At 34.9% G+C, this 26,987-nt stretch overlaps 1 protein-coding gene across 4 annotated transcripts in view; it reads right to left on the bottom strand.

The window, feature by feature from the left end:
• Nucleotides 1-3,908: 3,908 nt before the first annotated feature.
• Nucleotides 3,909-26,987, bottom strand: part of LOC131031072 (uncharacterized) — a 175,292-nt gene continuing 152,213 nt past the window's right edge. For all 4 annotated transcript variants that reach the window (XM_057962097.2, XM_057962098.2, XM_057962099.2 and 1 more), the window contains 3 exons: nucleotides 5,214-5,261; nucleotides 4,306-4,427; nucleotides 3,909-4,149 (listed from right to left, as the gene is read on the bottom strand). In XM_057962097.2, the coding sequence (XP_057818080.2) occupies nucleotides 4,045-4,149; nucleotides 4,306-4,427; nucleotides 5,214-5,261 (275 nt within the window). In that variant the 3' untranslated portion in view covers nucleotides 3,909-4,044. The remainder of the gene's footprint in view (nucleotides 4,150-4,305; nucleotides 4,428-5,213; nucleotides 5,262-26,987) is intronic.

Genomic DNA, 26,987 nt, shown 5'->3' with positions numbered 1-26,987 from the left:
ATCAAAGTGTTTGCAAGAAATCCACCATAGAGGATATATCTTATGTGGATCCCACATAGAGGCAATCCGCCCAATACTACCAAGTGCTCTAATGCACTGACAATGTCCTTTCGACAAAAAAATGAGAGAAATACTGAACAGGCTCTCCACGGAAATCTTAAATTCTTAAATAAATGCATGATTTGGAGAAGGAATTTTGATTAAATCTTGAATGACCTTTTGTCTGGGGATGTTGTTCAAACCCCTAACATTCCAAGATAAGATACTCATTTATGAGGATTGGCAAAATGTGAATCAATTGTCTTAACTAAACATGATTTCGCCAAAGTCTCACCCATCAGCTTAATCTTGTCTTGATCTTTCTTTCACCCACCATTGGGGAACCATTGTCCCCCCCCTTTTTAACTCTTTTGTTGAAGACCAAGAGTAGGAGGGGTTTACTTCCTTTTCTTGAATCCACCACTTCTAAATCTGTTGGGGGAGAAATAACTGCCAAGAGTGAAGCCTCTATCACCTCTATTTACCTATTTGGATCTTGTTCTCTAGAATCCATATGCACCAAACCTATCTCCATTTGAAGATCAAGAAAAAAATCTTGTGACTTAACCTACCTCACATCTTCACTTGGTTCCAACCTATCCATCTCCTTGGAGTCCACACCATGTAGAAAACCATATATATGCAACTCCTACTGATCAAGATCTTCAAAGGCCATATAGATTTACCTCTTGCTGATCAAGATCTTCCAAGGCCATATAGATTCAACTCCTATTGATCAAGATCTTCCAAGGTATCAAATCTATTAGAGAACCCATCAAATTGTCTATCCTTGAGGGTCCTCTTCTATCCACTACCCTTGTTATGGGGTTTTACCTAAATAAAAACCTCCTTATTTGGCTCCCTTGCAAAAGGTGGACCTTTTCCTTTGTTCAACTTTGTCTTAGATCAATGAAACACATTAGAAGACGCCCTTGAAGGTATAAATTTCAAACATTTCCTTTGCATGTGCCTGTACTCATGACAAAACTAACAATGAAATAGGAGAGCTTCATAGTCAAGCTATTGGATCCATGGATTGGAGTCGAGTATAATCTCCATCGAATTTGGTAAAGATTTATTTAATTCAATTTCAATGAAAACATGGGCAACTAAAGTTACCTTCTTACCTAGTGTTTGTGTCAACGGACCCACTGGTTTACCAAGCAACAAAGCAATCATTTGTAAGATGTCATTCTTCCAAAACTCTAATGGAAACCAAGGTAGCTGAACCCAAACCAAAAGCCCAAAACCTTTGAAGGCAACTCCTCCTCAAGGTTAAAACCAACATGCCAAGCTTGATAAACAACCCGACTTGGTTACGAAAGTAGGTCTCTCCTTCAAAATCCTTGTTACAATTCACAATACAAGAGAAAACCACCATGATGTAGTTGCTTATTGCCATCACGACCTCCATGCCTCCTTCTAGGTTCCATGTCCTTTGGGCCCATGATTTTAGAAAAGGTAGAGAAATCCAGATCCGTATAAATTTATATATTAAAGCATGATTGGTTAGATAATGCACATCCTCAACAACCAAGCCTGGGTGGATCACTAGAACCTATCAATTTCAGTATGCTCCAAACATCCATTCACTTTTTGAAATCAAAATTTTCCAAACTGTGACGAGCCAATCCCATTCTTGGAATTGCTTATTAAACTATCACCACTTGCATGCATGGGTGGATACAGGTCCAATCTAGCCATTGCCTCATGGAAAGACAAAATCTACCGTCCATTTCCCCCCACTGAATCCATGTGAAAGAAGGGAGAACAATCCCCCACTCTAAAACAAACCATAGAAAAATCCCTCTCACCAAAACTAACACACGCTCACAACCCACACTACACGTCCTCTTGAAACCCCACACAAAAACCCACATGCCACGTACAAAAGACCTCCACTTGAAAGAAAAAAACATGCCCAACAAAAACAACCCCCTAGTGCACCTACACAAACCAAAATCACCCCTCCACACATGCAGGAAGAGAAAAGAAGACACGGTTTGGTCCAGTCAATACCTAGTCTGTGTTGAAAAGGAAACCCCTGCATGCAACCATCACAACTCCCTCTAAAACTATGAATTGAGGCGATCATGGAGTATTATATTGAACACACAATATAAACATAAAATTTGAACTTCATTAGCTAATATAATAATTCCATGAGTAACATTGTATTTGAATGGAAATGAAGTCATATCCCCTTTTTAACAAAATAATAGGTATATTTCCCTTATTTTAGGGTTTCATATAGGTTTATTATTCTATTAATATTAGAGCCTCACCTTATAATAATTAATAGTTATGAGAGACACTCCTTATAGTAATTACTAGTTACATTTCCTACTTGTAAATTCCACATAAAACCTCCTCTATACTTGAAATATTGCTAAAAATATTAATTCATATAATTTAGTATTATTTAAAATTGAATTAAAATTGTAAAATAAGTAAATAAATACACATTTATATGAATAAATGACAAAAAGTAGATTAGATACTAGATGAACCTAAAGAAACCTTCAAAAGGGAAGAAGTCTCTATAAGAGTGAGCTCATGTCACTAATATCTATTTGATAATGATATTTTACAATATGTAAAGGGACATTTATAACTCTTTTAATAAGTGCAAGGAGAATCAAACACCACAAATGATCAATGCAAATTAGAAACCATGTTCTTGCTTTTATAAAAATAAAAAATTGAGTGTGATGTAGGCTGAAAGAAAAACCATGCAAATTAGTTTAATCCTTTCTCATGTCCATCTTTAGTACCAAATAGAAGTTTAGATATAAAATATTTGAATGTAGTCAAATCCCTTCAAATTCCATATTTTGTCTAACTTGAATGAAACCATTGGCTGATGACTTCTAGTCATGAAACCATAAATATAGTTAGAAATTGTGGTTTCATAACCATACAATTTTCTCTCATTTTATTTTATTTTTGATCCTCTACTTTCTAACCTCCTCATTGTTGGATCTTGAACTAGTTTTTCACACTTCTATAAGATTATCCACTTCAAGGATATAGCGTAAACGATGACATGCTAATTGTTGATAGCGGTTATTATATCCTCTACTTTGGCTCAATTAGACTAGGAAGGTTTTTCTAGAGGTAATCTTTAATAAGATTTATCACAACCAAATATATACAAGATAAACAAACTACAATAGTATCCATATGTACATTTTGACCCCAAATTTTATCACTAGTTTAAAGAATAACCTACTAATGTAACCTTTATTAAAAGCTAATGTAGATATATATGACGCAATCCTAATATTGTACAATCCCAATTTATTAATGTTGTCTAGTATTAAATTCATTGCTGAAAACACAAAGAAGGATTCACCATGACAATAAACAAACTTCACTTAATTTAAAATATCCCTTATCAATAATATATTGTTTAGATAATGATAACGAAAACAACAACAACATCAAAACTGTTCATTTATTTCTTCCTTTAATTCTACTGAAACTTGTTTAAAAAGTATATAATTACATAATCACACTAAATAGAAAGTCATTTTAAACGATTTATCTTCTTATTTTAATATCAACTTTTATAAATATTTTAGTTCGAGATAACAACAACAACAACAACAACAACAACAATGTTCATTTATTTCTTCCAAAAATTCTACTGAAACTTGTTTAAAAAGTATATAATTACCTAATCACACTAAATAGAAAGTCATTTTAAACGATTTATCTTCTTATTTTAATATCAACTTTTATAAATATTTTAGTTCGAGATTGAAAAATCCATCTTCTTCCTTCCCTAAATTACATGATCTTCAATTAGCATTAAAACAATCAATCTTAGCTTTCTTCCTTCCCTAAATTACAAGATCTTTAAATGGTTAGCATTAAACTAATAAAAATTAAAGGTTTATTTAAACATTTCATAATGGGTCAATTTTCTTTTTAGAAAAGTGAATAAATAAATCAATGAAATTTATATCAACTAATTATAAATACACAATTTTCCCATTTTCTTTAAGAAGGTTGTCGTTTTTGAAATTCTTGAACTAAATACTCAGCCCTTGATTTTATCTCTTTCAAATACTCGCAAAGAACCCTTTGCTGGTAAGATCCACTTAGCTGTAAATGAAAACAACACAAGTTAAATGCCATTTCTATGTAATTTTTGAATATTAATTTCTAAATTAAATATTATTTTTTTACTTGTACAATAACAAAAAATAAACACAATATTAGAGTTTGCTCTTAAATTTCTTAAAAACACTATCATCTTACTGTTCGCATCAATGTTCGCTCTATTCGCTTTTCAATAACACCATTAAGTTCCTCTAACGTAATTGGTTCTCCACCAAGAATCAATCCACTAATCAATAATCGATTCCAGTCTTCCTCATCACCTGTAAGAAAACCATAATAAGCATAAAACTTAACTATAAGACACTCATTTGAAGATTATAAACAATTCAATTTCACCAACTTCTATCATTAATCCTACACATCAATTCATCTTAACTAGTACACTCTAACATCACAAAATCGATTAAATTAATGCAACTTATTATTACATTTTGTTAACTAACTATTATTGAATAGTAACCTAATTTTTAATCCATTAATATCATAATTAATTAATTAACTAACTAATTCCTAATTAAATTCATGTACATATGAATAATTAATTATTTGACATGACACGATTAATTTATTTTCAAAAGTAATTGGTTTCACTGATAACTGATGCAACTTTTTTAATTCTTTTGACTTATGCATGCATATTCCTAAATTGAATAATTCAAACAACTCGGTTCTAAATTAATTGAACCGATTTCAATCATTCACTTCTTTGTCCAAAACTCTATAAAATTTTCTCTTCTTCATCAACTTTAATATGGAGAAAAAGCTTGCACATTTGTTTGAACATCCACACTTCATTAGAAAAAAACAAAACAAAACAAATTCAATTATTTGCTTGATCTAAAATTAAGAAATATTTTAATTTCATTTATTATTCTGAAATTTATGTTAACTAAGATAGAGGAGAAAACACAACTTGATGTATTACACATGCACACACAAATAAAATTGCACACATTTTCTTCATTTTATATCTTTAAGCTAATGTGCCTAGTTTAGACAAACATACCACAAAAGTGTCTCTTAACCTTAGTTCTCATTGAACATACCTTTGATTATTGTCTCAAGAAACTCTTCCGCCTTGATTATTTGTGCACCTAAAAGAATTCATTAGGTAGAACACATTAATTCTTTTTTGACATAAAATACAAAAAATCACGCATAAATAAACATTTATAAGATCTGTGAAAGACATCAATCTTACTTCTTGGAAAGTACTTTACAAGCCTACTAAAGTAAAATTAAACTGCAAGTATTCACAACTAATCTATTATAGATTAACAATAACATTTATAGACATTTATGAAAGGTCGGTAGACAGGTTGTGGCTAAACTAGCTTCAAAACTACATAGTAAGATCAATAACCTTCGTGTTATTGATTTTTGCAAAAAATATAGATCATTGATCGTGATCAGCAGAATTAGTTGTAGCTTTGATTTTTCAAGATTTTTTGAAAAATCAATAACACGAGTTTTAACATGCGGTTTTGGAGCTAGTTTAGCCGCATCTCGATAGACATATATTCAATATTCAATATTCATATTTGATTGACTTAAAATGATGTTGAAATTAATCTCATTAATATTTTGCTAAATATTTTCTATAATGGTATTAATATTTGATTAAGAGTTTTTAATAAAATGTGTATAAGATTTTTATGGTCATCTTAATAAATTTGTATTGTCTTTTGAGTTAATAAATATAAAAGATACATGTATTCATATTTATTATCTTAAAATAGATGATTCTTTATGCAGTACCCCTCTCTCGATCAGACTTTTTTTTAGATTCATGTTTGACTTCAGTTGATTTTTTCAGTGGATATTAGTGGATACATTATATTGTAATATTTTACTCAGACATTATGCTATGATGCATTATGCTTTAATTTGTGTTGCAATGTATGTTGTTCATGCAGTATTTCTTTATTGATAGTTAAATGTTATTTTATTGGATTACTGACATGGACTGACACATTTATTTTATGAGTGCGATGCGTTATATACATGTTTCATGTTTGTAAGTGTATGGGATGCGAGGAGATGATTTTCCTTCAATCACTTCGGTCAGATAAGGAACGTCACTATTCTCCTTCACCGGTGTGTATACTGTGGTTGTATATATATGCATATATGGTTCGTTGACGCAGGGAATTCTAAGTACAAGTATCGTGTAAGTATGAGACATCGTCTCCATCTGACTTCACAAGTCTGAGCGTACCTTATTGACCCGATGGAAGTGGAGGAGATAGTTGTAAGGCCCTACATTTTAACCCTAGCCTTGCTCAAAGTGAGCATCGTCAATCGTCCGTTAGTTCTCTATGTTTGGTATGCAGGTCATGTATTTATTTGGTTTACTTGAGTTGCGTGTTATGTGTTTTGTGAAGTTAATTATTAAATCTTAAAATATTTAATTAATGAATGCATTTTATTTGCATATTTAAATAAATGGATAAAAGTTAATTAGGACCCCTTAGTATTATAAATTGCTAAATCAATTTGTTCAATGCATTAAATTAGGGAGTTTGATTAATTGTTATTTTAAATTGTGAAATTAAAATCATGTGTTTTTTATTTTTTTGAAAAGTTATTTAAAATTGAAAAAAAACCAAATATTTCCCTCATTAACTTTTTTTGAAATGAAAATTTTAGTTTTAATTTAAATTGGACAATGAAAATTTGAGGAAAAAGACATTTTTTGGAAATGCACTTTAGGAGTAAAGTTTTAATTGGTTGAAAATATTTTAACCTAAAATGGATATTTTTGGTAAAATTTTTCAATTTAACTTGTGCATTCACGAGAATGAGGGAGGAGAATTTGCATACAAAATTTTGGGGTTTTTGATTTGCTTGAAAAAAAAATTAGTTGAGAGGAGGAATTCTGCATTGCTCTTTTACAACTTGATTTCTAGGAAAGCAATAACAGGTTGGTTGTTTTGGTATCAGAGCTTGGTTTCAACACTGGGTACTCTGGTTTTAAATTGAGCCCATTCAACTTGACCTTTTGCTAAATCTCAGTGTTTGTGTTTCCCTATTTAGTATCCTGGCTGTAGATCTAAACTTTTGCTCTTAATTCTAGTGTTTTAGTTTTATCCCTCCAAGGTTTCCTGGCGGGGCGTTACACTTTATCCTCTTCAAAGATAGGTGAAAAAAACTCGAAATAAGTAGATAAATATCACATTCTAATTTTTTTTTTGTGCATTGTAATTATTGTAGCAAGCATGACCACAAAGAGTATTGTTGTTGAAAGTTGCATCTTGAAAAGAACCCTCATAAAAGGGAAAAAAAAAGTAATAACAAACTCTATACCCTTCATGCATGGAAAAAATGTAGTGGTTAATAGGGATATTGAGATTTAAAGCACTTTAGAGTAGATCCTAAACATTCTCACACTACTAGAAAGATTGGTTTGTTGGCAAAAGAAACATTGTTTAACATCATAATACATTTAATGGTGCTAAGATTGATGCATCATTTGATATATGTTTTCAAATCAATTTAGTTGCTCAAATTCTGGTTAATAATCTCAGTTTTAAAAAGTTTCAACACCATAAGCCCTATAATTGGGGTTGGATAAAAAGTGTTTATACAATAGTTAGCAATATAATTTGAACTTTTCAATTGGTTCTAAATTTGTTGATGAAATAGTGGTGGATATTTCTCTTGTGGCTATATGTATAGTGTTGTTTTTAGCATCACATATTTGTATGACAGAACGACAACTTCCAACAAACAAATATTATAGTAGAACAAAATGAGCTTCATGTTGTCTAATTACATAACAAAGAACAACCTAAAGAGAACTTGAATCTTTTATAGGAAGATGAGTAGCAATACACAAGTCATTCAATTGGAGAAAATCAATGTTGATTAAGTTTCTCCATGTTCAAGCAATGCAACAATCATCTAGATTTTTTTTTAACTATAATGACTAATCTTAGAGGAATGTTAAATACTTGACAAAATGTAGAATTCTTTTTATTTTAAGTTTAAAAGGTTAGGTGTGAGTTACATTTGTGTTTGGTTTAACTATAATATCCCTAGATTTTTTTTTATTTTAAAAATTTTAGTTTGTCTATAAGGTGCTCACAATTTTCTTATTTGACTAAAGATGATTACTTTGACAACTATGTTTATTATCACTTCTTCATATTCTTTGGTATAATTTGAACTTTACAATTGGTTCTAAATTTGTTGATGAAATAGTGGTGGATATTTCTCTTGCGGATATATGTATAGTGTTGTTTTTAGCAACACATATTTGTATGACAGAAAGACAACTTCCAACAAACAAATATCATGGTAGAACAAAAAGAGCTTCGTGTTGATAATTACATGACAAAGAACAACCTAAAGAGAATTTGAATCTTTTACAAGAAGATGCGTAGCAATACGCAAGTCATTCAATTGGAGAAAATCAATGTTGATCAATTTTCTCCATATTCAAGCAATGCAACAATCACCATCTAGAAAATTTGAGATAATAATGACTAATCTTAGAGGATTATTAAATATTTGACAAAATGTAGACTATTTTTTATTTTAAGTTTAAAAGGTTAGGTGTGAGTTACTCAAATTTGTGTTTGGTTTAACTATAATATCCCTAGAAAATAATTTTTTCTCAATTTTACTTTGTCTATAAGGTGCTCACAATTTTTTTATTTGACTAAAGATGATTACTTTGACAACTATGTTTATTATCACTTCTTCATATTCTTTGGTAGGCACTAGTACATTGATTACTAATGATGTTTCATTACCAACATCCTTACCAATTGCAAATATCAAATTGACTCAATCTTCAATTTATATTTAAAAGTACACAAACAATTGCTTTTGCATAGGATACTCATATGGTTATTATCAATAACATTAAACAAGGTCTTATTCAACTTTAGTTATCTAATATTGATACTTTCAATAATGCTTACTGAAATATATCCATAACAAAATAAATGAATCGTCATGCATGATATCAAGACATTCCCATTTTAAAAACTTAACGTAATTTCATTTTTGTCTCAATAACAAAAGTCCATCCTTTATCCAATCATACTTAAAATTTTACCACTATAAGTTAACTTCAATTCTCATATAATTATACCTATTTATGTTTCATGATATAGTGATTTTTTGATAAGTCATTTGCCACATAATTCCTAAGTATCTTTCTAAAACATTTGCATAAGAGTAATTCATACAATAACACCATTTGACAATTTTATATAAAAGCATTTTCAGTAACTTAAATAATAACCAAAGTAGCTCCCAAGTTAAACTATGCTAATGTGGTAATCCTTTATATTTTTTTGATCAATAAATAGTAGTTACGGGACTACACCCTTTTTATTTATAATATAAAATATGGCATTAATTTTGGTCTTCCTTTGTCCTATCTGGTTGTGCTAGTCAACTACTCAAAATACATTCAACAAAAAAAAAACTACCACTTAACAAGTGACGTAGACACACCCAAAATGCCTCCTTGAGCAAAATGGAGAGAAACTTAGAAGTGCACATCCATACTGTAACTTAACTATAATAAAGACACTATATTCACTATACTTTTATAGTAGAATTACCACACTCGTAATAACGACCCAAACTGTTTCTCCATCCTGGCTGCCAACCTTGCCTTCATTGGACACATCGGCCCACAAGCTGCATGTTCCTCCAGCTCTATTGCCGCCATGTCCACAGTTGCAGAATCCATCACCTTCTCTTTGATTTCCATGTCGAACTCCTCCTCCTTGTCATCCTCAACGAGCCATTGTATTTTTGAAGCCGCCACACTTCACAGCCTTGACACCTCACCACGTAGTAGTCTTTGGGAAGCGGGATGCCATAACCCAATTCCACATTTTCCAGCATGTCCCCAATCTCGCCAAGAAACCACTTCCAGATAAGCTTCTAGCATAGAGAATTTTATATTTCTTTCGTTTCCTTGGTGTCTAATAGAGTGGCCAAAACATTGCAAAGACATCAATATTCACCCTATGGCGATTGTTTGTCTTTAAGAACTCACCTAATACTACCTTCACTGCATGAATAATTAAACCATAGCTAGTTTTAAAAATGCATTGCAGCCTCCTATTTGTTAGACCAAACGAACCTCTCTCTCTCTCTCTAACCAAGCAAGGTGATTTGCACCTGCTCAAAGGCAAGTGCTTTATAGCCCGCTACACATATAAATCTCAAAATTTCACAGGCTATATCATAATAACTTTAACATCCCCATATACACAATTGATAAATAAACATTGCCTCGAAAAAAATGTTTCTTTATCCCTTATGTACCTTCACATAACTCACATAACCGATGGGGGAACCACATGCCTTCATACACATTTTAATCAAACAACAAAAATGCTTGCGAGCCCCCCCCACCCCCCACCCCCCCCCCCCCCCCCCCCCCCGAAAAAAAAAAAAAAAACGGCCTGTGCCAAGTCCAAAGTGTCTAAATACCCAAATATGGTATGAGTGAATCCCTAAACATACATATCAAAATCATGTTTGTAGGGCATCAAAATGATATCCAGATATGCCTGTCACATCAATAGTGTCCAATCAGCCAAAAATAGGTGTCAAATTAATCCTTCCACCCACTCAACACCACAATAAAGCCAACTCATCAATCACAAGTCACCCGAGCCAGTCACAATTGCCCTGTCGCCTGTTTTCCTAACTCATCTGCCACAAACTTACCCTCTCTATAAGTGTAGGTGATTTTGAAGCCTTCAAATTTAAGCGCCAAATCGCAAGTCAGCTTGATCCATTTCTCGAGTCTCCAATTTGAGGTTGTTTTCTACCAAATCACATTGACTGTTATTAGGGAGTCACCCTCCAGATGAATCCAATTTACTTTTAGTCCTAGTCGACACTTCAACCCAAGCACAACCTCCCTAAATTTTGCATCATTGTTTGTTGTTATGCCTAAACATTCTAATCTCATTGAGAACCACCCCCTTGCGATCCCTTGCAATGCAACCTGCACCACTAGCTTTGGAATTGCCTTTAGAGGCCCCATTGAAATTGATCTTGACCCACCCATACTCCAATTCCTTCTAAACTACTCTGTAATGTCCCTTATTAGACAGTAAAGGGGGTATGGATCAATTACTGACTAGTTCTCACAATAAGCTTAGATATAATAGTTGGTAATGGTCAAACCACTAGCTGTCTATGATTTGTACAGTTAAGTTTATACTGCAAAGTATTGTTGACAATCCCTATTAGATGCAGAATGACTCACTGATCAAATAAACAACATATATTTGTAATGAATCAAATCGATGTTGTCAATTACAATATGGATGACTATCATCCGTTCTGGTATATATAACAAGTACAAACAATTGTTGTTGTTGGGATCTGGGCATAATATTATTTTGAGTTTATAATGCTATGACTGATATGAATAGCCTTGAATCTCACTGTGCACGTTACTAGGCCTTCCCGTCTAGTTTCCTTTTGCTTCTTCTAAACTGGAATCTGGAATAACATTTCCCGCAAATTCCCTTCTACCCCCTCCGAAATGATTTTGATTATCTTTATATATAATGCAATGAGGTGGCTCTAAGGGACACGTCCGCCATTTCTTCCAAATCGCTGCTTCTTGTTGCCGTTAATAGTACCCTTTCATATCGTAAGAAAATCAGTTTTGTGTATAAACAATAATGATTATTTTCAATTAAGAATAGGTAATGCCCATTATCGATATAACTAATCCCTCTTTGTATACGCAGATTATCCTCAACTATTTATTACGATACTATATTTGATATAATCAAATGGCTTTAGCAAGACATCGATATGGGGATTTCTTAATTCAATATGCTATTTGACAATAACTCCCATGTCAACATAGAAGTTGTCTTGTATGTTATTCATACCAGCAATGACGCCCGATAAGTGCTCCCGATTCGACATCAATATCTTAAATGTTATTCTGACGTAAGATATGTTATTTGTTTGAACCTCGCCCTTGAATACAAACACTATTTTCAGTTTCCTCAATATCTTATGAATGGAGAATCTGAATACTTATTTACTCATCTTTCTCATCCATGGTGAATGAGTCTTGTGGCTAATCAAGTGTGGCATAGTTGCTAATGTCTTATGTTGTATTGGCTATTAATATTCTATAAAGATAATACAAGGAGCTTTCTCTTAGTTGTTTGGTTCTAGAAATTTAGCATTCGAATGGGGACATGACAGTCCCCCCCCTTGAATTTGCTCCTCAAGCAATTTTTTCTTGTCTTCTTTCTTTGATGAACCTGCACTTAGATTAGTAGTGTTAAACATATAATCATATAAATCAAAGTAATGATAAATGTTAGAAAAATTACTACTTAGTTTCTGTTGCATATATGGCAACTGAGAGGGGTTAGCTTCCTTGAGCCATTGCCCCAATTGAGAGGGATTGGCTTCCTTGAGCCATCTTGTCCACATGCGGGAGATTGGCTGCCTTGAGCAATCTCTAACCAATCTTGAGAGACTGACATCCTTGAGCCATCTCTGTCCAACTAAAATGGACTGCCTTCCTTGAGTCATCCTTCTTACTAAGGGTGCTGACTTCCTTGAGCCCTTACTTAGGGTGCTGACTTTGTTGAGTCAAGCTGCCCATCTTTGGCTTCCTTGAGCCCTTACTCAGGGTGTTGACTTCCTTGAGTCAAGCAGCCCATCTTTGGCTTCCTTGAGCCCACATAGATAGAGAGGTGTTGGCTTCCTTGAGCCTAGCTACCCTCATTGGCTTCCTTGAGCCGTTACATTTATAAAGGATTGACCTTCTTGTGTCATCCTACTCTTCTAGAATGATGGCTTCTTTGAGCCATAGCCTTTTTCCATACCTATTCTAATAATTTGATAGCAAACATTTTGATTTGTACATCTTTTTCCTATTTATACTTGAATTAAAATGGTATAAATTTTACATGAGTGTGGCTCTCCTTCTGGAGGGCCTCAATATCTTCTTTCCTTTCCCATGTGGCATCTTCCACCGGTAGGCCCTTCCAATGAATGAGGAACTCGGTAATGGTTCTATTTCGCAACCTTCTCTCTCGGGTATCCAAGATAATCTCTGGTTCTAGCATGGGTTTCCCTTCATCATCCAATGGCGGTAGCTGTGTACATGGAACAATTTGTTGCCCCAGGACCTTCTTCAACCAGGATACATGAAATATATTATGGACCTTACTATCTTCGGGGAGTTCTACTTCATAAGCTACTTCCCCTATCCTTCTCAAGACTTTGTAAGGACCATAGAATCTTGGTTTGAGTTATTCCACTCCACTTGGCTTAATTCATGATTGTTTGTATGACTGTAACCTCAAAAAAACCATGTCCCCTACTTCAAATGTTCTCTCCACGCGGTTCTTATCAACATATAGTTTTTGTTGATTTTGTGCTTGCTGGATGTTCTCGTTCAGGGTCCTCATGATGTCAATATTCTGCTACACAAAGTCTTTAGCTCCAGGTACCCTACTATCTTGGACCAGGTCACCAAATGATGTGGCTTCATATCCGTACAATGCTTTGAAGGAACTCATTCCCGTGAACATGTGATGTGTATTGTTATAGCAATATTCGCCAAGATGCAGCCATTTAGGCCATGCTTTTTGCTCTCCTCTGACGTAGTTCCTTAGATACCCTTCTATCCATTTATTGGCGATCTCGGTTTGTCCATCCATTTGTGGGTGATAGCTAGTACTAGGTGTAAGTTTTGTGCTTGCTAGTCTAAAAAGTTCTTGCCAAAAGTGGCTAAGAAATCTGCTATCCCTGTCACTCACTATATTCCTCAGCAACCCATGAAGTCTAAAGACTTCTTTAAAGAACACTTTTGTTGTTTGAACTGCATTGTAGCTGGTAGAGATGGCAAAGAAGTGAGCATATTTTGTAAGTCTATCTACTATAACATAAATACAATCCTTTCCCTGCACCTTTGGTAGACCGGTTATAAAATCCATGGAGATACTTTCCCACTTTTGGTTGGGAATGGGTAGTGGTTGTAGCAGGTCAGCTGGGTGTCCTTGTTCCACCTTGTTTTGCTGGCAAGTCATACATTCTTGCACATATTTGAGGACATCTCTCTTAAGTCCTTTCCATGAGTATCTTTCACGAATCTGTTTATACAGTTTGTAGTAACCTTGATGTCCTTCACCAGTGAATTAGGTGGTAGGTATACCCTGTTCTTATATAGGATGATGTCTTCACTTACCTTGAATTCATCATTTGGCATTCTTCCCTTTAGGATTTCGTTGGCAAGGGAATCTTTGGCATATTCTGTGAGGATGTCATTCTTCCATTCTTTCATGATACTCGTAATGATATTCAGACATGGCTATCTTGATAATGCATCTGCTACTACATTTTGGGTACCTTTGACATATTCAATGTCAAAGTCATAGGCTTGTATCTTGCTTATCCATTTTTGTTGTTAGCCATTTAAATCCCTTTGATTCATAAAGTAGCATAGAATATTGTGGTCAGTTTTAACATGAAATCTTCCACATACAAGATATTGTCAGAATTTGGCTAAAGCATTCATAATAACTAACATGTCTTTGTCATAAATTGAATAGTGCCTTTCTATTTTAGTCAAATTTCTACTTTCAAAGGCTATTGGGTGTCTTTTTTTGCATGAGGACTGCTCCAACCCTTCTCCTAATGCATCACATTGTAATTCAAATGGTAGTGTGAAATCCGGAATAGCTAGAAACAGACACAAACTCATAGCTTCCTTCAGTTGATCATATGCTTGTTGCGCTGTAACATTCCACAAGAAGGCTCCCTTCTTGGTTAGGTCCGTGAGAGGTGCGGCCATTTTGGAAAATCCTTTGACAAAACGCCTATAATAGCTCCATAAACCAATAAACCCCTGAGTTCGGTCAACGTTTTGAGCGTAGGCCACTCCTTAATAGCTTTGATCTTCTCTTCATCTACGCTCACCCCTTCTTCATTGATCTTATGACCCAAATAGAGTATTTCTTTCATACCAAATTCACATTTTGACTTTTTGGCGTACAAGGATTCTTTTTCTAGGATGCTTAGGACTTCTTCCACATGTTGAAGGTGCTCTTCCCAGGTTTTGCTGTAAATGAGGATGTCATCAAAGAATACAAGTAAGAATTTCCTTAGTTGTTGACGAAAAACATGGTTCATACATGATTGGAAAGTAGCCGGTGCATTTGTAAGGACAAAGGGCATGACCAAAAATTCAAAGTGCCCATAGTGGCATCAAAAGGTTGTCTTGGGTACATCTTCCTTCCTCATTTGTATTTGGTGATAACCCGTTCAAAGATCAATTTTGGAGAAATACTTTGCTCCATGAAGCTCATCGATCAATTCATCAATTCTTGGTATAGGGTACCTGTACTTGATGGTCCTTTTGTTGAGGGTGCGATAGTCTATGCACATTTTCATGGTTCCGTTATTTTTCTTGACTAAGACAACGGATGATGCAAAGGGGCTGCAACTTGGTTGAATGTGTCCCATTTTAAGGAGATCATTTATGGTTTCTTCAATCTCCTCTTTGAATCTTCGTGGATGTCTATAGGGAGTTGTAATTACTGGTTTGGCCCCTTCTTTGTGTTCAATGGAGTGTTCGAATCCTCTTCTTGGCAGAATCCCAGGTGGTATACTTTGAAGACTTCCTTATGTCTTTTTAAGATGGGTTGCATGTCTATATGAACCAAAGGTGAGTTTGGGCCAGATTTGTCTAAGACTAAGCATTGAGCAATCCATTCTCCTTGCCCATGTCGGATGATCCTTTCTATACTTTTGCAAGAAACTACTTTTGGATCTCCGTTAGGCGGGCCCTTTAATATTACTTCTCATTCATCTTGCTAGAAACAAATCTCAATATTTGGAAGGTCCATAGTGAAGTGACCTAATGAGCGGATCCAAGGTCTTCCTAATATTATATCATTTTCCAAGGAAATCACATAGAAATCTCCTTTAACAATATGTTCTTCCACCTTAATTTCTAGTTGAGGCATACCTTGGTGCAATGATTGATAGTTCCATCCGCTAAGGCCACCTTAAACCCTTCAAACTCTTCAGCCTTCAGGTTCCTTCTTACTACCAAATTTCTGCTAATGAAGTTGTGGGAGGCCCCACTGTCAACCAAGGAGATTACCTTTTGTCCCTTGAGGGTTCCTTCGAGTTTGAATGGTCTATCTTCACATTCGTTTGAGATTGCAGCTAATGTTCCATGTCCTTGCTCTTCCAATCTCGGTCTTTTGCATGAGTTCCCTTCCTCTTCATCTTTTGACTCTTCCACTTGATGTAATTGTCCCCTTTTACATTGATGATCCGATCTCCATGGCTTTTTGCATCTAAAACATAGGTTCTTCCTTCTTAATTCTTCCCTTTGCCCAAGTCCTTCCTTGTTTAGACACCTATGTCCCGGTTTCCATGTCTCTTTGCAGAAATGGCATTATGCTCCCTTCTCCTTATGAGGTTCATCCCTACAATCCCTTCTAGAATACATCTTGGAGGTCATGTATCTTGGTCTTTCCTTTGAAACGTTATCCTCAACCTTAATGGCCCTTTGTATTGCTTCGCTTAAACTTTGAGGTTCCAACGGGTTGACAATCTTCTTGATGGATTCTTTGAGTGCTTCTACAAACAAGTAGGTGAGCCTTCCTTGAGAGAGATTGGGGACCATGACTGCCAAATTCTGAAATTCATTTGCATACTCTCCCACTATTCCTTGTTGCATAAGTAATGTTAGTTCTTTGAAGTACCATTCCAGATGTCTTTGATCGAATCTTGAGACAAGCCTTTGAGTAAATTCGCCATACGTGGTAATGTTTCAGTGATCTTGAGTGATAAGACCATGATGCCACCAATCGTGTGCTATCCCCGTTAAATGGAGGGTAGCAAATTTGAGGGCATTTTCCTCCGTCATTGGGTCGAGTGATAAATATTTATCCAATTTTTGAACCCACGATTGTGCTAAAGATTTTTCGATCCCATCAAAGTATGGTAGTGTCATTTTACTCAACCTAGCTTTGAGATCTTTGTCAACATGCTTCTTCCTTCTATTTTGGTTAGCTTGAGTCTTGACCTTGTAATATTCTTTAAAAGGAATGCGTTCTTGTACTTCGGGGTCAAGTCTTGCATACATTGCTGCTATCTCATCAACGTTTTCAGTTATGGGTTCCTCCACTTCTATCATGGGCTCTTCTCTTGGTAAGAACGAGGGCATAGTAGGTCCAAGGATGGATCCTTGGGATAAATGTTCATTTTCAGATTGGTTGGAGTGTGTGTCTCTTCCCGGGTTGGGATTGACCCTAGTATTGTTATTGCTCATGTTTTGAATGGCTCGGAGGATTAACCGATTTGTCTTCTCAAACTTATCATTTGTCTGCTCCATGGATGACTTCATTTCCTTTGCCAACTGCTTCGCCATGGCTGCTTGACCCTTCCTTCGCCGATATGTTTGCATTCACTAAATCTCCACAGGCTGTTAGGATAGTCTGCTCTGATACCACTGTAATGTCCCTTATCAGACAGTAAAGGGGGTATGGGTCAATTACTGACCAGTTCTAACAGTAAGATTAGATATTTGGAAATAAGAATGCACATATATATATATGATAGTTGGTAATGGTCAAACCACTAGTTGTCTATGATTTGTACAGTTAAGTTTATACTGCAATGTATTGTTGACAATCCGTATTAGATGCAAGATGACTCACTGATCAAATAAACAACATATATTTAATAATAGTTGGTAATGGTCAAACCACTAGCTCTTGAATTTGTACAGTTAAGTTTGTACTGCAAAGTATTGTTGACAATCCGTATTAGACGCAAGATGGCTCACTGATCAAATAAACAACATATATTTGTAATGAATCAAATCGATGTTGTCAATTACAATATGGATGACTATCATCTGTTTTGGTATATATAACAAGTATAAACAATTACTGTCGTTGGGATTTGGGCATAATATTATTCTGAGTTTATAATGTTGTGAATGATATGAATAGCCCCGAATCTCACTGTGCACGTTACTAAGCCTTCCCGTCTAGTTTCCTTTTTCTTCTTCTAAATTGGAATCTAGAATAGCATTTCCCGCAAATTCCCTTCTACCCCCTCCGAAAAGATTTTGATTGTCTTTATATATAATGTGATGAGGTGGCTCTAAGGGACACACTTGTTGTTTCTTCCAAATCACTGCTTCTTGTTGCCGTTAATAGTACCCTTTCATATCGTAAGCAAATCGGTTTTGTGTATAAACAACAATGATTAAGCATAATGATTATTATATCTTGACAACACAAGTTAATTTGCATTGGTAATTGATTATAATCACTATACCAAGTTTTTCTCACCTAGGATAGATATTATTTATTAACTTTCATAATCATACTTCGAATATTTAACCTAATAATTAGTTTAAAAGGGTTCATAATGAGTCTATATGGCATAGTGATGGTTAAATTGGGGTGTTGTGATTCTTTCCATCAAGGTTCAAACCCCTACTAAAGTGTTATTGTTGAGTATGTTGGGGATGAGGTCCCTTGCATGTCGCCTCACTGGTTCATAGCTTTGGTCAAAAGTATTTACCACCAATTTAAAAAAAGGACCCATAACAAATGTTGATTAATTCACAAAACCACTTACCATATAAAATATCTATTTTTTAAAATCCATCTCTTTAATGCTTCTTCATATTGGGTTACTTTACAAATTTATGTATTAACAACTTTCACATCAAACATACCATATCAAAGGGGTTAACAACATATCATGATTTACCTAGTCTATATTTAGATCCATCATTGTTTGACCTTATGTAGACACATTTTATCAAGTTAATATTTTTAGTTCTTCATTTATTTTTTTAGTAAAACTATTAAAATCTTGTACACTCCTATGCTCGTGTATCAATAAATTGGGGTTTATAGTGTTCATTTTTTAAATAAGCTTCCCTAATCCCTTTAATTTCCTTAACTTTTAAGTTCACTTATGTTTTAATTCAATCAATTATTTTTTTCTTTTCACAATCAAACAAAGATCATCATAAATTTTAAAATTACCCATAATAGATTGGTGATTATATTATTTAATTCCTAACATGTATAAGCCATTTATTAAACATGTATAGTTATTTAAACAAAATCTTACATCATATCTCCTTAGGAATGGTTTGGGTTTCATTCAATTGATGTAAGCTAAATTATTAAGAACAAGTTTTTCCTTTAAGCACAATCTGCATATTGGAACTTGACTTGGACTTGGCAAACCTCAATTTTTTGAGACTAAAAAACTCAACAAGTAGAAAAAATACTTAAAAGTCCTTAAAGAACATAAATTTTATGCAAAATTCATAGGGTTTTGACTTCCATTATAGGTAAGGATGCCATTATAAATCCTCAAGTTACAAAAAATTTGTAAATTGGGACTGCATCAAACATATGTAAATCACAAGTTTGTAAACCTATAAATGTATTAAGGGAAATTTGTAGAAATAACTACGATTTTAAACTATTGAAAAACCTATAAACATATGAGAGTTGTGAGGGCATTGTGGGAAGTATGCAAATCATGTGAGGTAAACTATAAACAACCATGAGTTGTAAGCGCATCATGGGAAGTCCACAAATCACACACAAGTAAACAATCACAAGTTTTTCAACATATTTTAGTGTTTAACATCAAGACTTCCAAATTTTCAATTTTGACAAGTTTTCATCTTTAACGAGTCATGAATTGTTATTCAAGTAACTCACCCTTAGGATGCTTTTATCTAGAAGTACTCCTTTTCCCTATCCATGGCCTCATAAAACTAAACCATCAAAGAGTCTTTCCCTTCATTCAATCTTAGCATTTTGACTAGAGAATTGAAATTTGAACAATTTCTTGTGTATCCATCCAAAATGCATAATCAAACACAAGATGTGAAATAATGATTCCATCCATATGACTAGAAAAAGAGAATCTACCCAATTTGATGAAACAAACATGTATTTGAGGTTCATCTATTGGGCACGTAAATTGTCAATTGTCAAGAAATTAGTGGCAAACCTTGTTGACAATAGATTCAGGAGGTCCTTTCCTTTTGTTTAGTGAATGTTCTCATCATCCCCACCACCCTGTTTTTGGGGCTCAATATAACATGCCACATATGAGCTCCGAAACAATGTGGGGTACTTTTCAATGAGAAGTTTGCCTATTGCATTGTTAGTGATGAAATGCACTATATATTGTGGCCCAACTTCCATCACACCCTCATCAAATAGTGAAATAAAGTGGGTTTATTTTACTTGATTTGATACATCTATCGATTTCAAAAAGATTGTGTCATTATTAAATACAACAAGAAAATTTATCAATGTAGCATTCTTTTTATCAATCCACCCATAGATATAATGCAACAACACATAACCTCGCACTGGTTGTGATGCTTAGTAACTACCTCACTAACACCCTACACTAACTCTCTTGGCATGTCATCTTTGAGACTCTCAAATGACAAGGCCTTGCAATTAGGTACTGCAGTAGCAATAACATCAACATGTGCCAATAAGGAGATTGAGCAATATTGAATGGGGTGCTTGATTAATACCAAAAGTTTGCTACTGCCTTCTTTGCTTGCACATGAACATTTCTTCTGCATCTCATACTCTCTTATGATGGTTGGGATCCAGATGTAGCATGAGCTACGAAAAAGGCATTCACCCTTCCACCACTAGTATTAGGGTTTTTTGAAAGTGTTACTTGATGGTATGTGGTAGAGTGACATGGCATGAAAAGATTCATGCCCTAATGGTAAATATTTTTCAGCACCAATAGTTGTATCATAATCACACACAAACTCAATAGAAGATTGTGTTGACAAAACTATGGTTACCGTTTAAATAGGCATTGCTCGACAACCTTGTTTGTTCGGTCACATCCAAATGACATCTATTTGTGCAAGCTTTCACTTTGTCTTAGCATTTTGTAAGGTGTCATTTGAAACAGTTGATTCCTCCACCAATTTTATTACTACCAGCTTCTATATTTAAACTTCAAGTGTATCTCTGTTTCAGACTTCATTGTATAGTCTTTGGCTCTATAGTTTCATTCTATTTCTTGTTCTCACAGTCCTTTGTTGGACTGCTGTTCTTTTTTATTGTAATTCAGCTTTAATCAATACAAAAAAATCTATAGTGTTTTACAAGTGTCTTTTTCGAAAGATCCCTGCCAATTCTGTACTGAATTTTTTCTGAGTTTGGTTGCTGCTGATTGAAGTTTAGAATGGTTTCTTGAGGTTTTGTGCTTATGTTTATTGTCAATGCTTGCTCAGAGTTTAAGTGTGATAGAATAGCAAAGGTAATAACACTTTGGACCACAAAATGACTGAATATAATTGACTGATAAATAAATCAGAGTTCTGATTTTAATGAACAAAAATGTAAATAATTCCAGAATTAAGGATTCTAATTATTCAGGACAACAAGTAGCACACCAGGAGTCCAACGCCCATCCTGGTGGTCAATTCATTGATGAATTGAAGAATGAAACAATCCAATGGCTCCCTACTGCTGCAAATGGGCCCAAATGGTTTTATTTGACACTAGGAAAATTACCAAAAACAAATATTTGAATTCCACTAATTTCCACACTTGGCTCCCAAGAGGAATTATTCAATCAACTGATCAAAACAATAACCGAAGGTGTAATTTATTCCTGTAACCACTAAAAATCACTCAGTTGCTGATGTGCTATGCTGACCATGAGAAATTCAGGAGATTCAAACCCTCTAAAGGCTGAATTGATGGTATCTAGCATTCAGGAAGGTCACCAAATAGTACGGCTGCACCTAGAGGTGGTACGACTGCCATAGGAGATGAATTATCTGCCCTTCGGTCTCAAACCCTCTCCAATCTGCATACAAATTCTCTCTAAATGCTGTAATAAATCTGAATTGAAGCCCAGTTAGGAATTCTAGGTGAATTCCTCCATCTTGTGAATTGGGGTATCGTCCAATTTCACCTTCTCTTCAAGGAGTTTTAGTTCCTCAAAGTTGCAAACCTGCTGAATTGAGTTGCTGAGCTCAATTTCCAAAATTTGATTGTAAAAATGATTTCCAAGATACCAAAATGAATCTCCTCATCTCCCTTTATTACCTCCCTAACCCTAATCGAACTTTTTAGAGTTCTCATTATTGAATTTAAAGAAGTTTATTCAATATAATAAAGTTTTGCCAAATTGCCTAACTTGAGGGTCCTTATATTCGTCAACTTGGCCCCACCTTTTTAAAATACTTAGCACCTAGGAAAATGTGCCATGGGAACTTTTTAATAAATGTAATTCAACCTTGCACTTTTTCTTATAAAGTCACTTCAATTAATTTTGTCTATTTTTAGAAAAAGTGACTTTATATTATAATAACATTATAACATCAAATAATAACACTTCTTAGTGCCAAATACCAAGTGTAGATCCCCACATGCCACCCCTGTCATCTCCTATCCACTGAATCCACTTGCGGAGATGGCTAACAGGTGAATCTCGAAACTTGAGTGATCTACTAGGGGAGTGGGGACATTACATTTTTTTAATGGTGTTTTGCTGGTTTGACATAGGTTCAATCAAGTTTGATTGGTTTATTAAAAACACCAGACACCTAGGCCAAAGTGGAATAACACAAGGGGTGATTACATTTTAAACACGAGTAACTACTTGTTATCTTGTTTTATGATACCATGGTCTGAACCATACAAGGATATAATAAATAGCTTTCAGCCAAATCGATATCTAGCTTACCTTGTCTCCTAATTTATTTGCACCTTTGTAGCTTCAACGATCCCTTGGGCTTGACCTAAATCAAAATACTTATTTCTTCATAATTTTTTTTGGCAAAATTTGCTATTATGTATGTATAAATATTGCTTTTGTAAAACAACTATGAGATGACCCACACTCAATTCCCTTACTCGCGTTACAAATCCACCAAAATCTTAAGGTTACTAATGCAAGATTATAGTTGTTTTATTAGGACAGAGATTCAATGGCTGTATCAAGGAGGGGTGACATGATAGGCAAAGGCTACTCAATCTGAACATGGTGCCCTTGGATTGGTTTTCTAAACCTGTTAATAGTTAAGTAAGCATTCTCTCTTTTATTTTTATATTTTCAATCTCCATAAACTTAGTAGTAAGTATACACAATTGACAATTACCAAATGACAAAACCTTCCATTCATATAATGTGGCAACTAGAATTCATGTGGCGACCCATATTTTACAAAAAAACATCTACCTGCAAAGCATGGACATCAATAATATAGTTTATATTAAGAAAAATTATTGATTTGACGATCTTTAGCGTTCATGAGACCAAAGATAACCTACAAGATGAGAGACTGTATAATTTGTCTTCTAAATTGCTAATCTTTTACCTTGAGATTTTCAACTATGGCTATGTCAAAGCTAGAATAACTAGAAAGGTCCTTTTAGAAGTGCTTTGCGAGCATTTAAAGGTATGGGTATTCTTTGGTCACCTTTTTCTGTAGAATGTTATCATGATTGCAAGAATAAAAGAGGGGGTGCTTCTAGAACTATACAATCTCAATCAGATTTTCCCATTTTTTTTCAATAATTCAGCACTAATTGATATCAAAGCAAAGGGAAGTTTACCTAGATCCACTGAAGAATGGATTTTAGCTACACAGCTGAAAGACTGGATATATTTCTCATGTCCTCTTGTTGATGGTGTTTTTACACACTATGCAACACAGAATAAAATACTAAGTATTCTATCCTCTCTTGAACAAAGACTCCCAAATGCTAAGCTACGTGATCAACTGGGACGACTCCAAGGTTCTTGAATGTCAAGTCTTGACATGCTCTTGGATATATTGTTGGAATCACAAGGTGGACTTATGTTGAATGCTTGAATGCTTTGAATGATGCTGGAATGTGGGATTTCACTTGATTGAAAAAAGGAAAAAAGGATAGGGTTGAGGAAGCTATTCTAATCCTAGGAATGTAAGAGGAATGGATGATCTTTGATGAAAATCAACCAAGTCTTGCTTTGACATGCTATAAACATCTCCACAAGGCTAGTGTGATCTTCTAAGGATAGCAATATGATTTTCAAATCACCACCGCAAGCATAGACACCATCAAGTTAATGTATATCAATGAAGAAGAGATAATTGAAGTTAAACTTGGCTAAAATGGATCCAGTTGACTATGCAAGGCACTTTACCATCGGCAAGGTGTTAGTAGTATGGATATAAGAATTTCACCATTGATCATACACAAAGTCTTCCATTCATCTAAAAAACATGAAAATCAAAATTGAGAAGTAGAGACCATGCAAATTGTCGAATCAACATATTAATTTCATCATTTCTTCAATGAAGTTTACATGCTTCTTATAACAATGTCTTGGCAACAATCTTTACCTTCTCTTCCTACTCTACTCTAACTATTTGCTATGAACTATTTATCAACTACTATCTATTAACTTTACAAATGAAGAAGTGAAGCCTTATCTAGTGCTCTCATTACAATTCAGTGGCTCAGATTGATTCACAATTAATGGTCAAGATCGAAAGATAGAAACCCTAATTAGGGTTTGTTAAACCCATTACAAAGCATTTAATGCTTGACCAATGATACAATTAGATTTGATGGGACACATGTCCTTTGAAAACTCAACCAATGGATGACAGCAATAGGTACATCAAACTTTGTGCCCATGTGGTAATTATCTTCTTTGTAGGATGAGTTAGGTCCATTGAATCTGGACGCCTTATCATGAAATGATATGATTGGATAAGTGATGATTGGGCGCCACCTCAGCTTGTTTGATCTTCGTAACTCATCACAAGTTGTAGATGAATGACGCATATCTCTTGATACTCAACATTAACAAGCTCCTAAAGTGATAATGACTTTGCTCAAATTGATCTTCTAACTTTGATTAACTCTTCTTGAAACTATCTCTTGTGTTGATCACTTGCATTCTGGAGCTTTCATATGGCTATACTGGCAATGATTCTTGGATTTTCGAAGGAAATTCAAGATTGTAAAAATTTCCAACTTAAGTGCTTGATGCTGATTGCTGCTCCTCACACTAATTGCTTGCATCAATCGAACGAGGATTCTGCTAACCAACGGGTAGGAAGGAACTCTCAATGCTACGACTTAGGGGCACAGTATAAGCTACTTGCCTAGGGTGGGGGTGAAGGCAGGCTGGCCCACAGGGCCCTCCCCGAGTGAGCAAAGAAACGGCTATTTTGGAGATAACCAATTGGAACTGCCTTTCTTTCAGCAGCGACCTCAGGCGAAGCAGAGGCAGTGGGGAAGGTTTAATCGTTGGCAGTTGGACCACCCCCCATGGTTTATAGGGGGTCATAGAGCACATATCTAGGGAAATGCTTCTAAGGAAATGAATGCCCCGACCGCTTATCCATTACTCCTTCACGCTTGCTACGACCTTCTGAGTCTCGATCTATAACTAGCACTGGGTTCACTTCATAAATTGGATAAACGAAGCTGCCCTACTCTATAATGTCGTGCTTCACTATAGCTATCTATCTAGATATCTATCTTCTTTAGTTCCTCATTCGTCGTCCTTACCGTCCAAGTAAGGGCGGGCTCCCTACTATATAGGCCCTCAAATTTGATGGGTCAATTAATGTGCCCCATCCATATGAAGCTAAAGGTGAGGTGCACAGCAAAGATCCCCATCTTAATTTGGTAAAAGGTTGGGGGCACCAAGTTGACTGAGAAGGGTGGGGTCTAAATCATAGAATAAGAAATAGGGTTATAAAGATCCCGTCGCATATGAAACAACCAAACTCAATCATTGCCTTGGACGGACTGTTCTTGTCTTGATGAGAGTTTGTTGTGCTAGAGTCATCCTTCACCTGTAAGAGTTGATATTAGATTTGTGAAGTGATATTCTATTTGCAAATAAAACAAAAACCATCTAGTCTAGGAATTACTATCCTTGAAATGATAAGTCTAAAAGCCTGGGCTGCATCTCTAGCCCTCAATCGAATATAATCATCTTAAGTTAATGACAATTCCTCATAAAGCTCTAAGGTGATCAAAATGCATCAAACAAACTCTCTAAAAACACAGATTGAACATAGATAAGGCCCGATCCAATTTCACCTTGAGGAAATATACTATATTTCAGACCTGCAAAACACTTCAAAAGATTGGTTATATTAATCCAAATGTTCTTTTGGGCCAGATCGTGTATCTCACATGTAAATACACCTTTGGTTGATTGCTATATCTTATCAGACTTTGAAGAAAATTTGATAATTTCACGTCCACATTGCCTCATTGTACCAATTTGTTGTAATTGGATGATGGTAATTGATCAAATAAAATCGCTGGAAAATGAACATATTTTGCTATCCGTGGTGATCGTTGTGACTGAGTTTGATGCAACCTTGACCATATGCCAAAAGTAGGATTGCTGTTCTTGGTTGGAATCGTTGGGACTCAATTCACTGATGTCCAATAATCTCGACACGCTGCCTTGCTGTGAACAAGCTTGACACTTTGATCATACCCATGCTACTCCAAGTCAGAATCACATTTTGAATAAACGCACTGTAACTGTATGTCCCTGGCACGAGTTGGAGCAGAATTGCATTCTTAAAAAAAAGGACTCTGCAGCTTGCTTATTGCTGGTATCTGTAATTTGAACTTGGGCTAGGCACAAATTGTAGATCTTAAAGTCGGAATCGCTCTCCATGAACTCATCACAGCTCCTATCAAAATCACCTGGATCCAATATTACATGAATTGCTGCTACTTACTAATCAAATTTGCTAATGGTTTTGAATCGCT

The sequence above is a fragment of the Cryptomeria japonica genome, chromosome 5, assembly GCF_030272615.1.
Source record: "Cryptomeria japonica chromosome 5, Sugi_1.0, whole genome shotgun sequence".
NCBI classification, from domain to species: domain Eukaryota; kingdom Viridiplantae; phylum Streptophyta; class Pinopsida; order Cupressales; family Cupressaceae; genus Cryptomeria; species Cryptomeria japonica.
The sequence above is the reverse complement of the archived record's forward strand: the minus strand, read 5'-3'. Positions and strand labels throughout refer to the sequence as shown.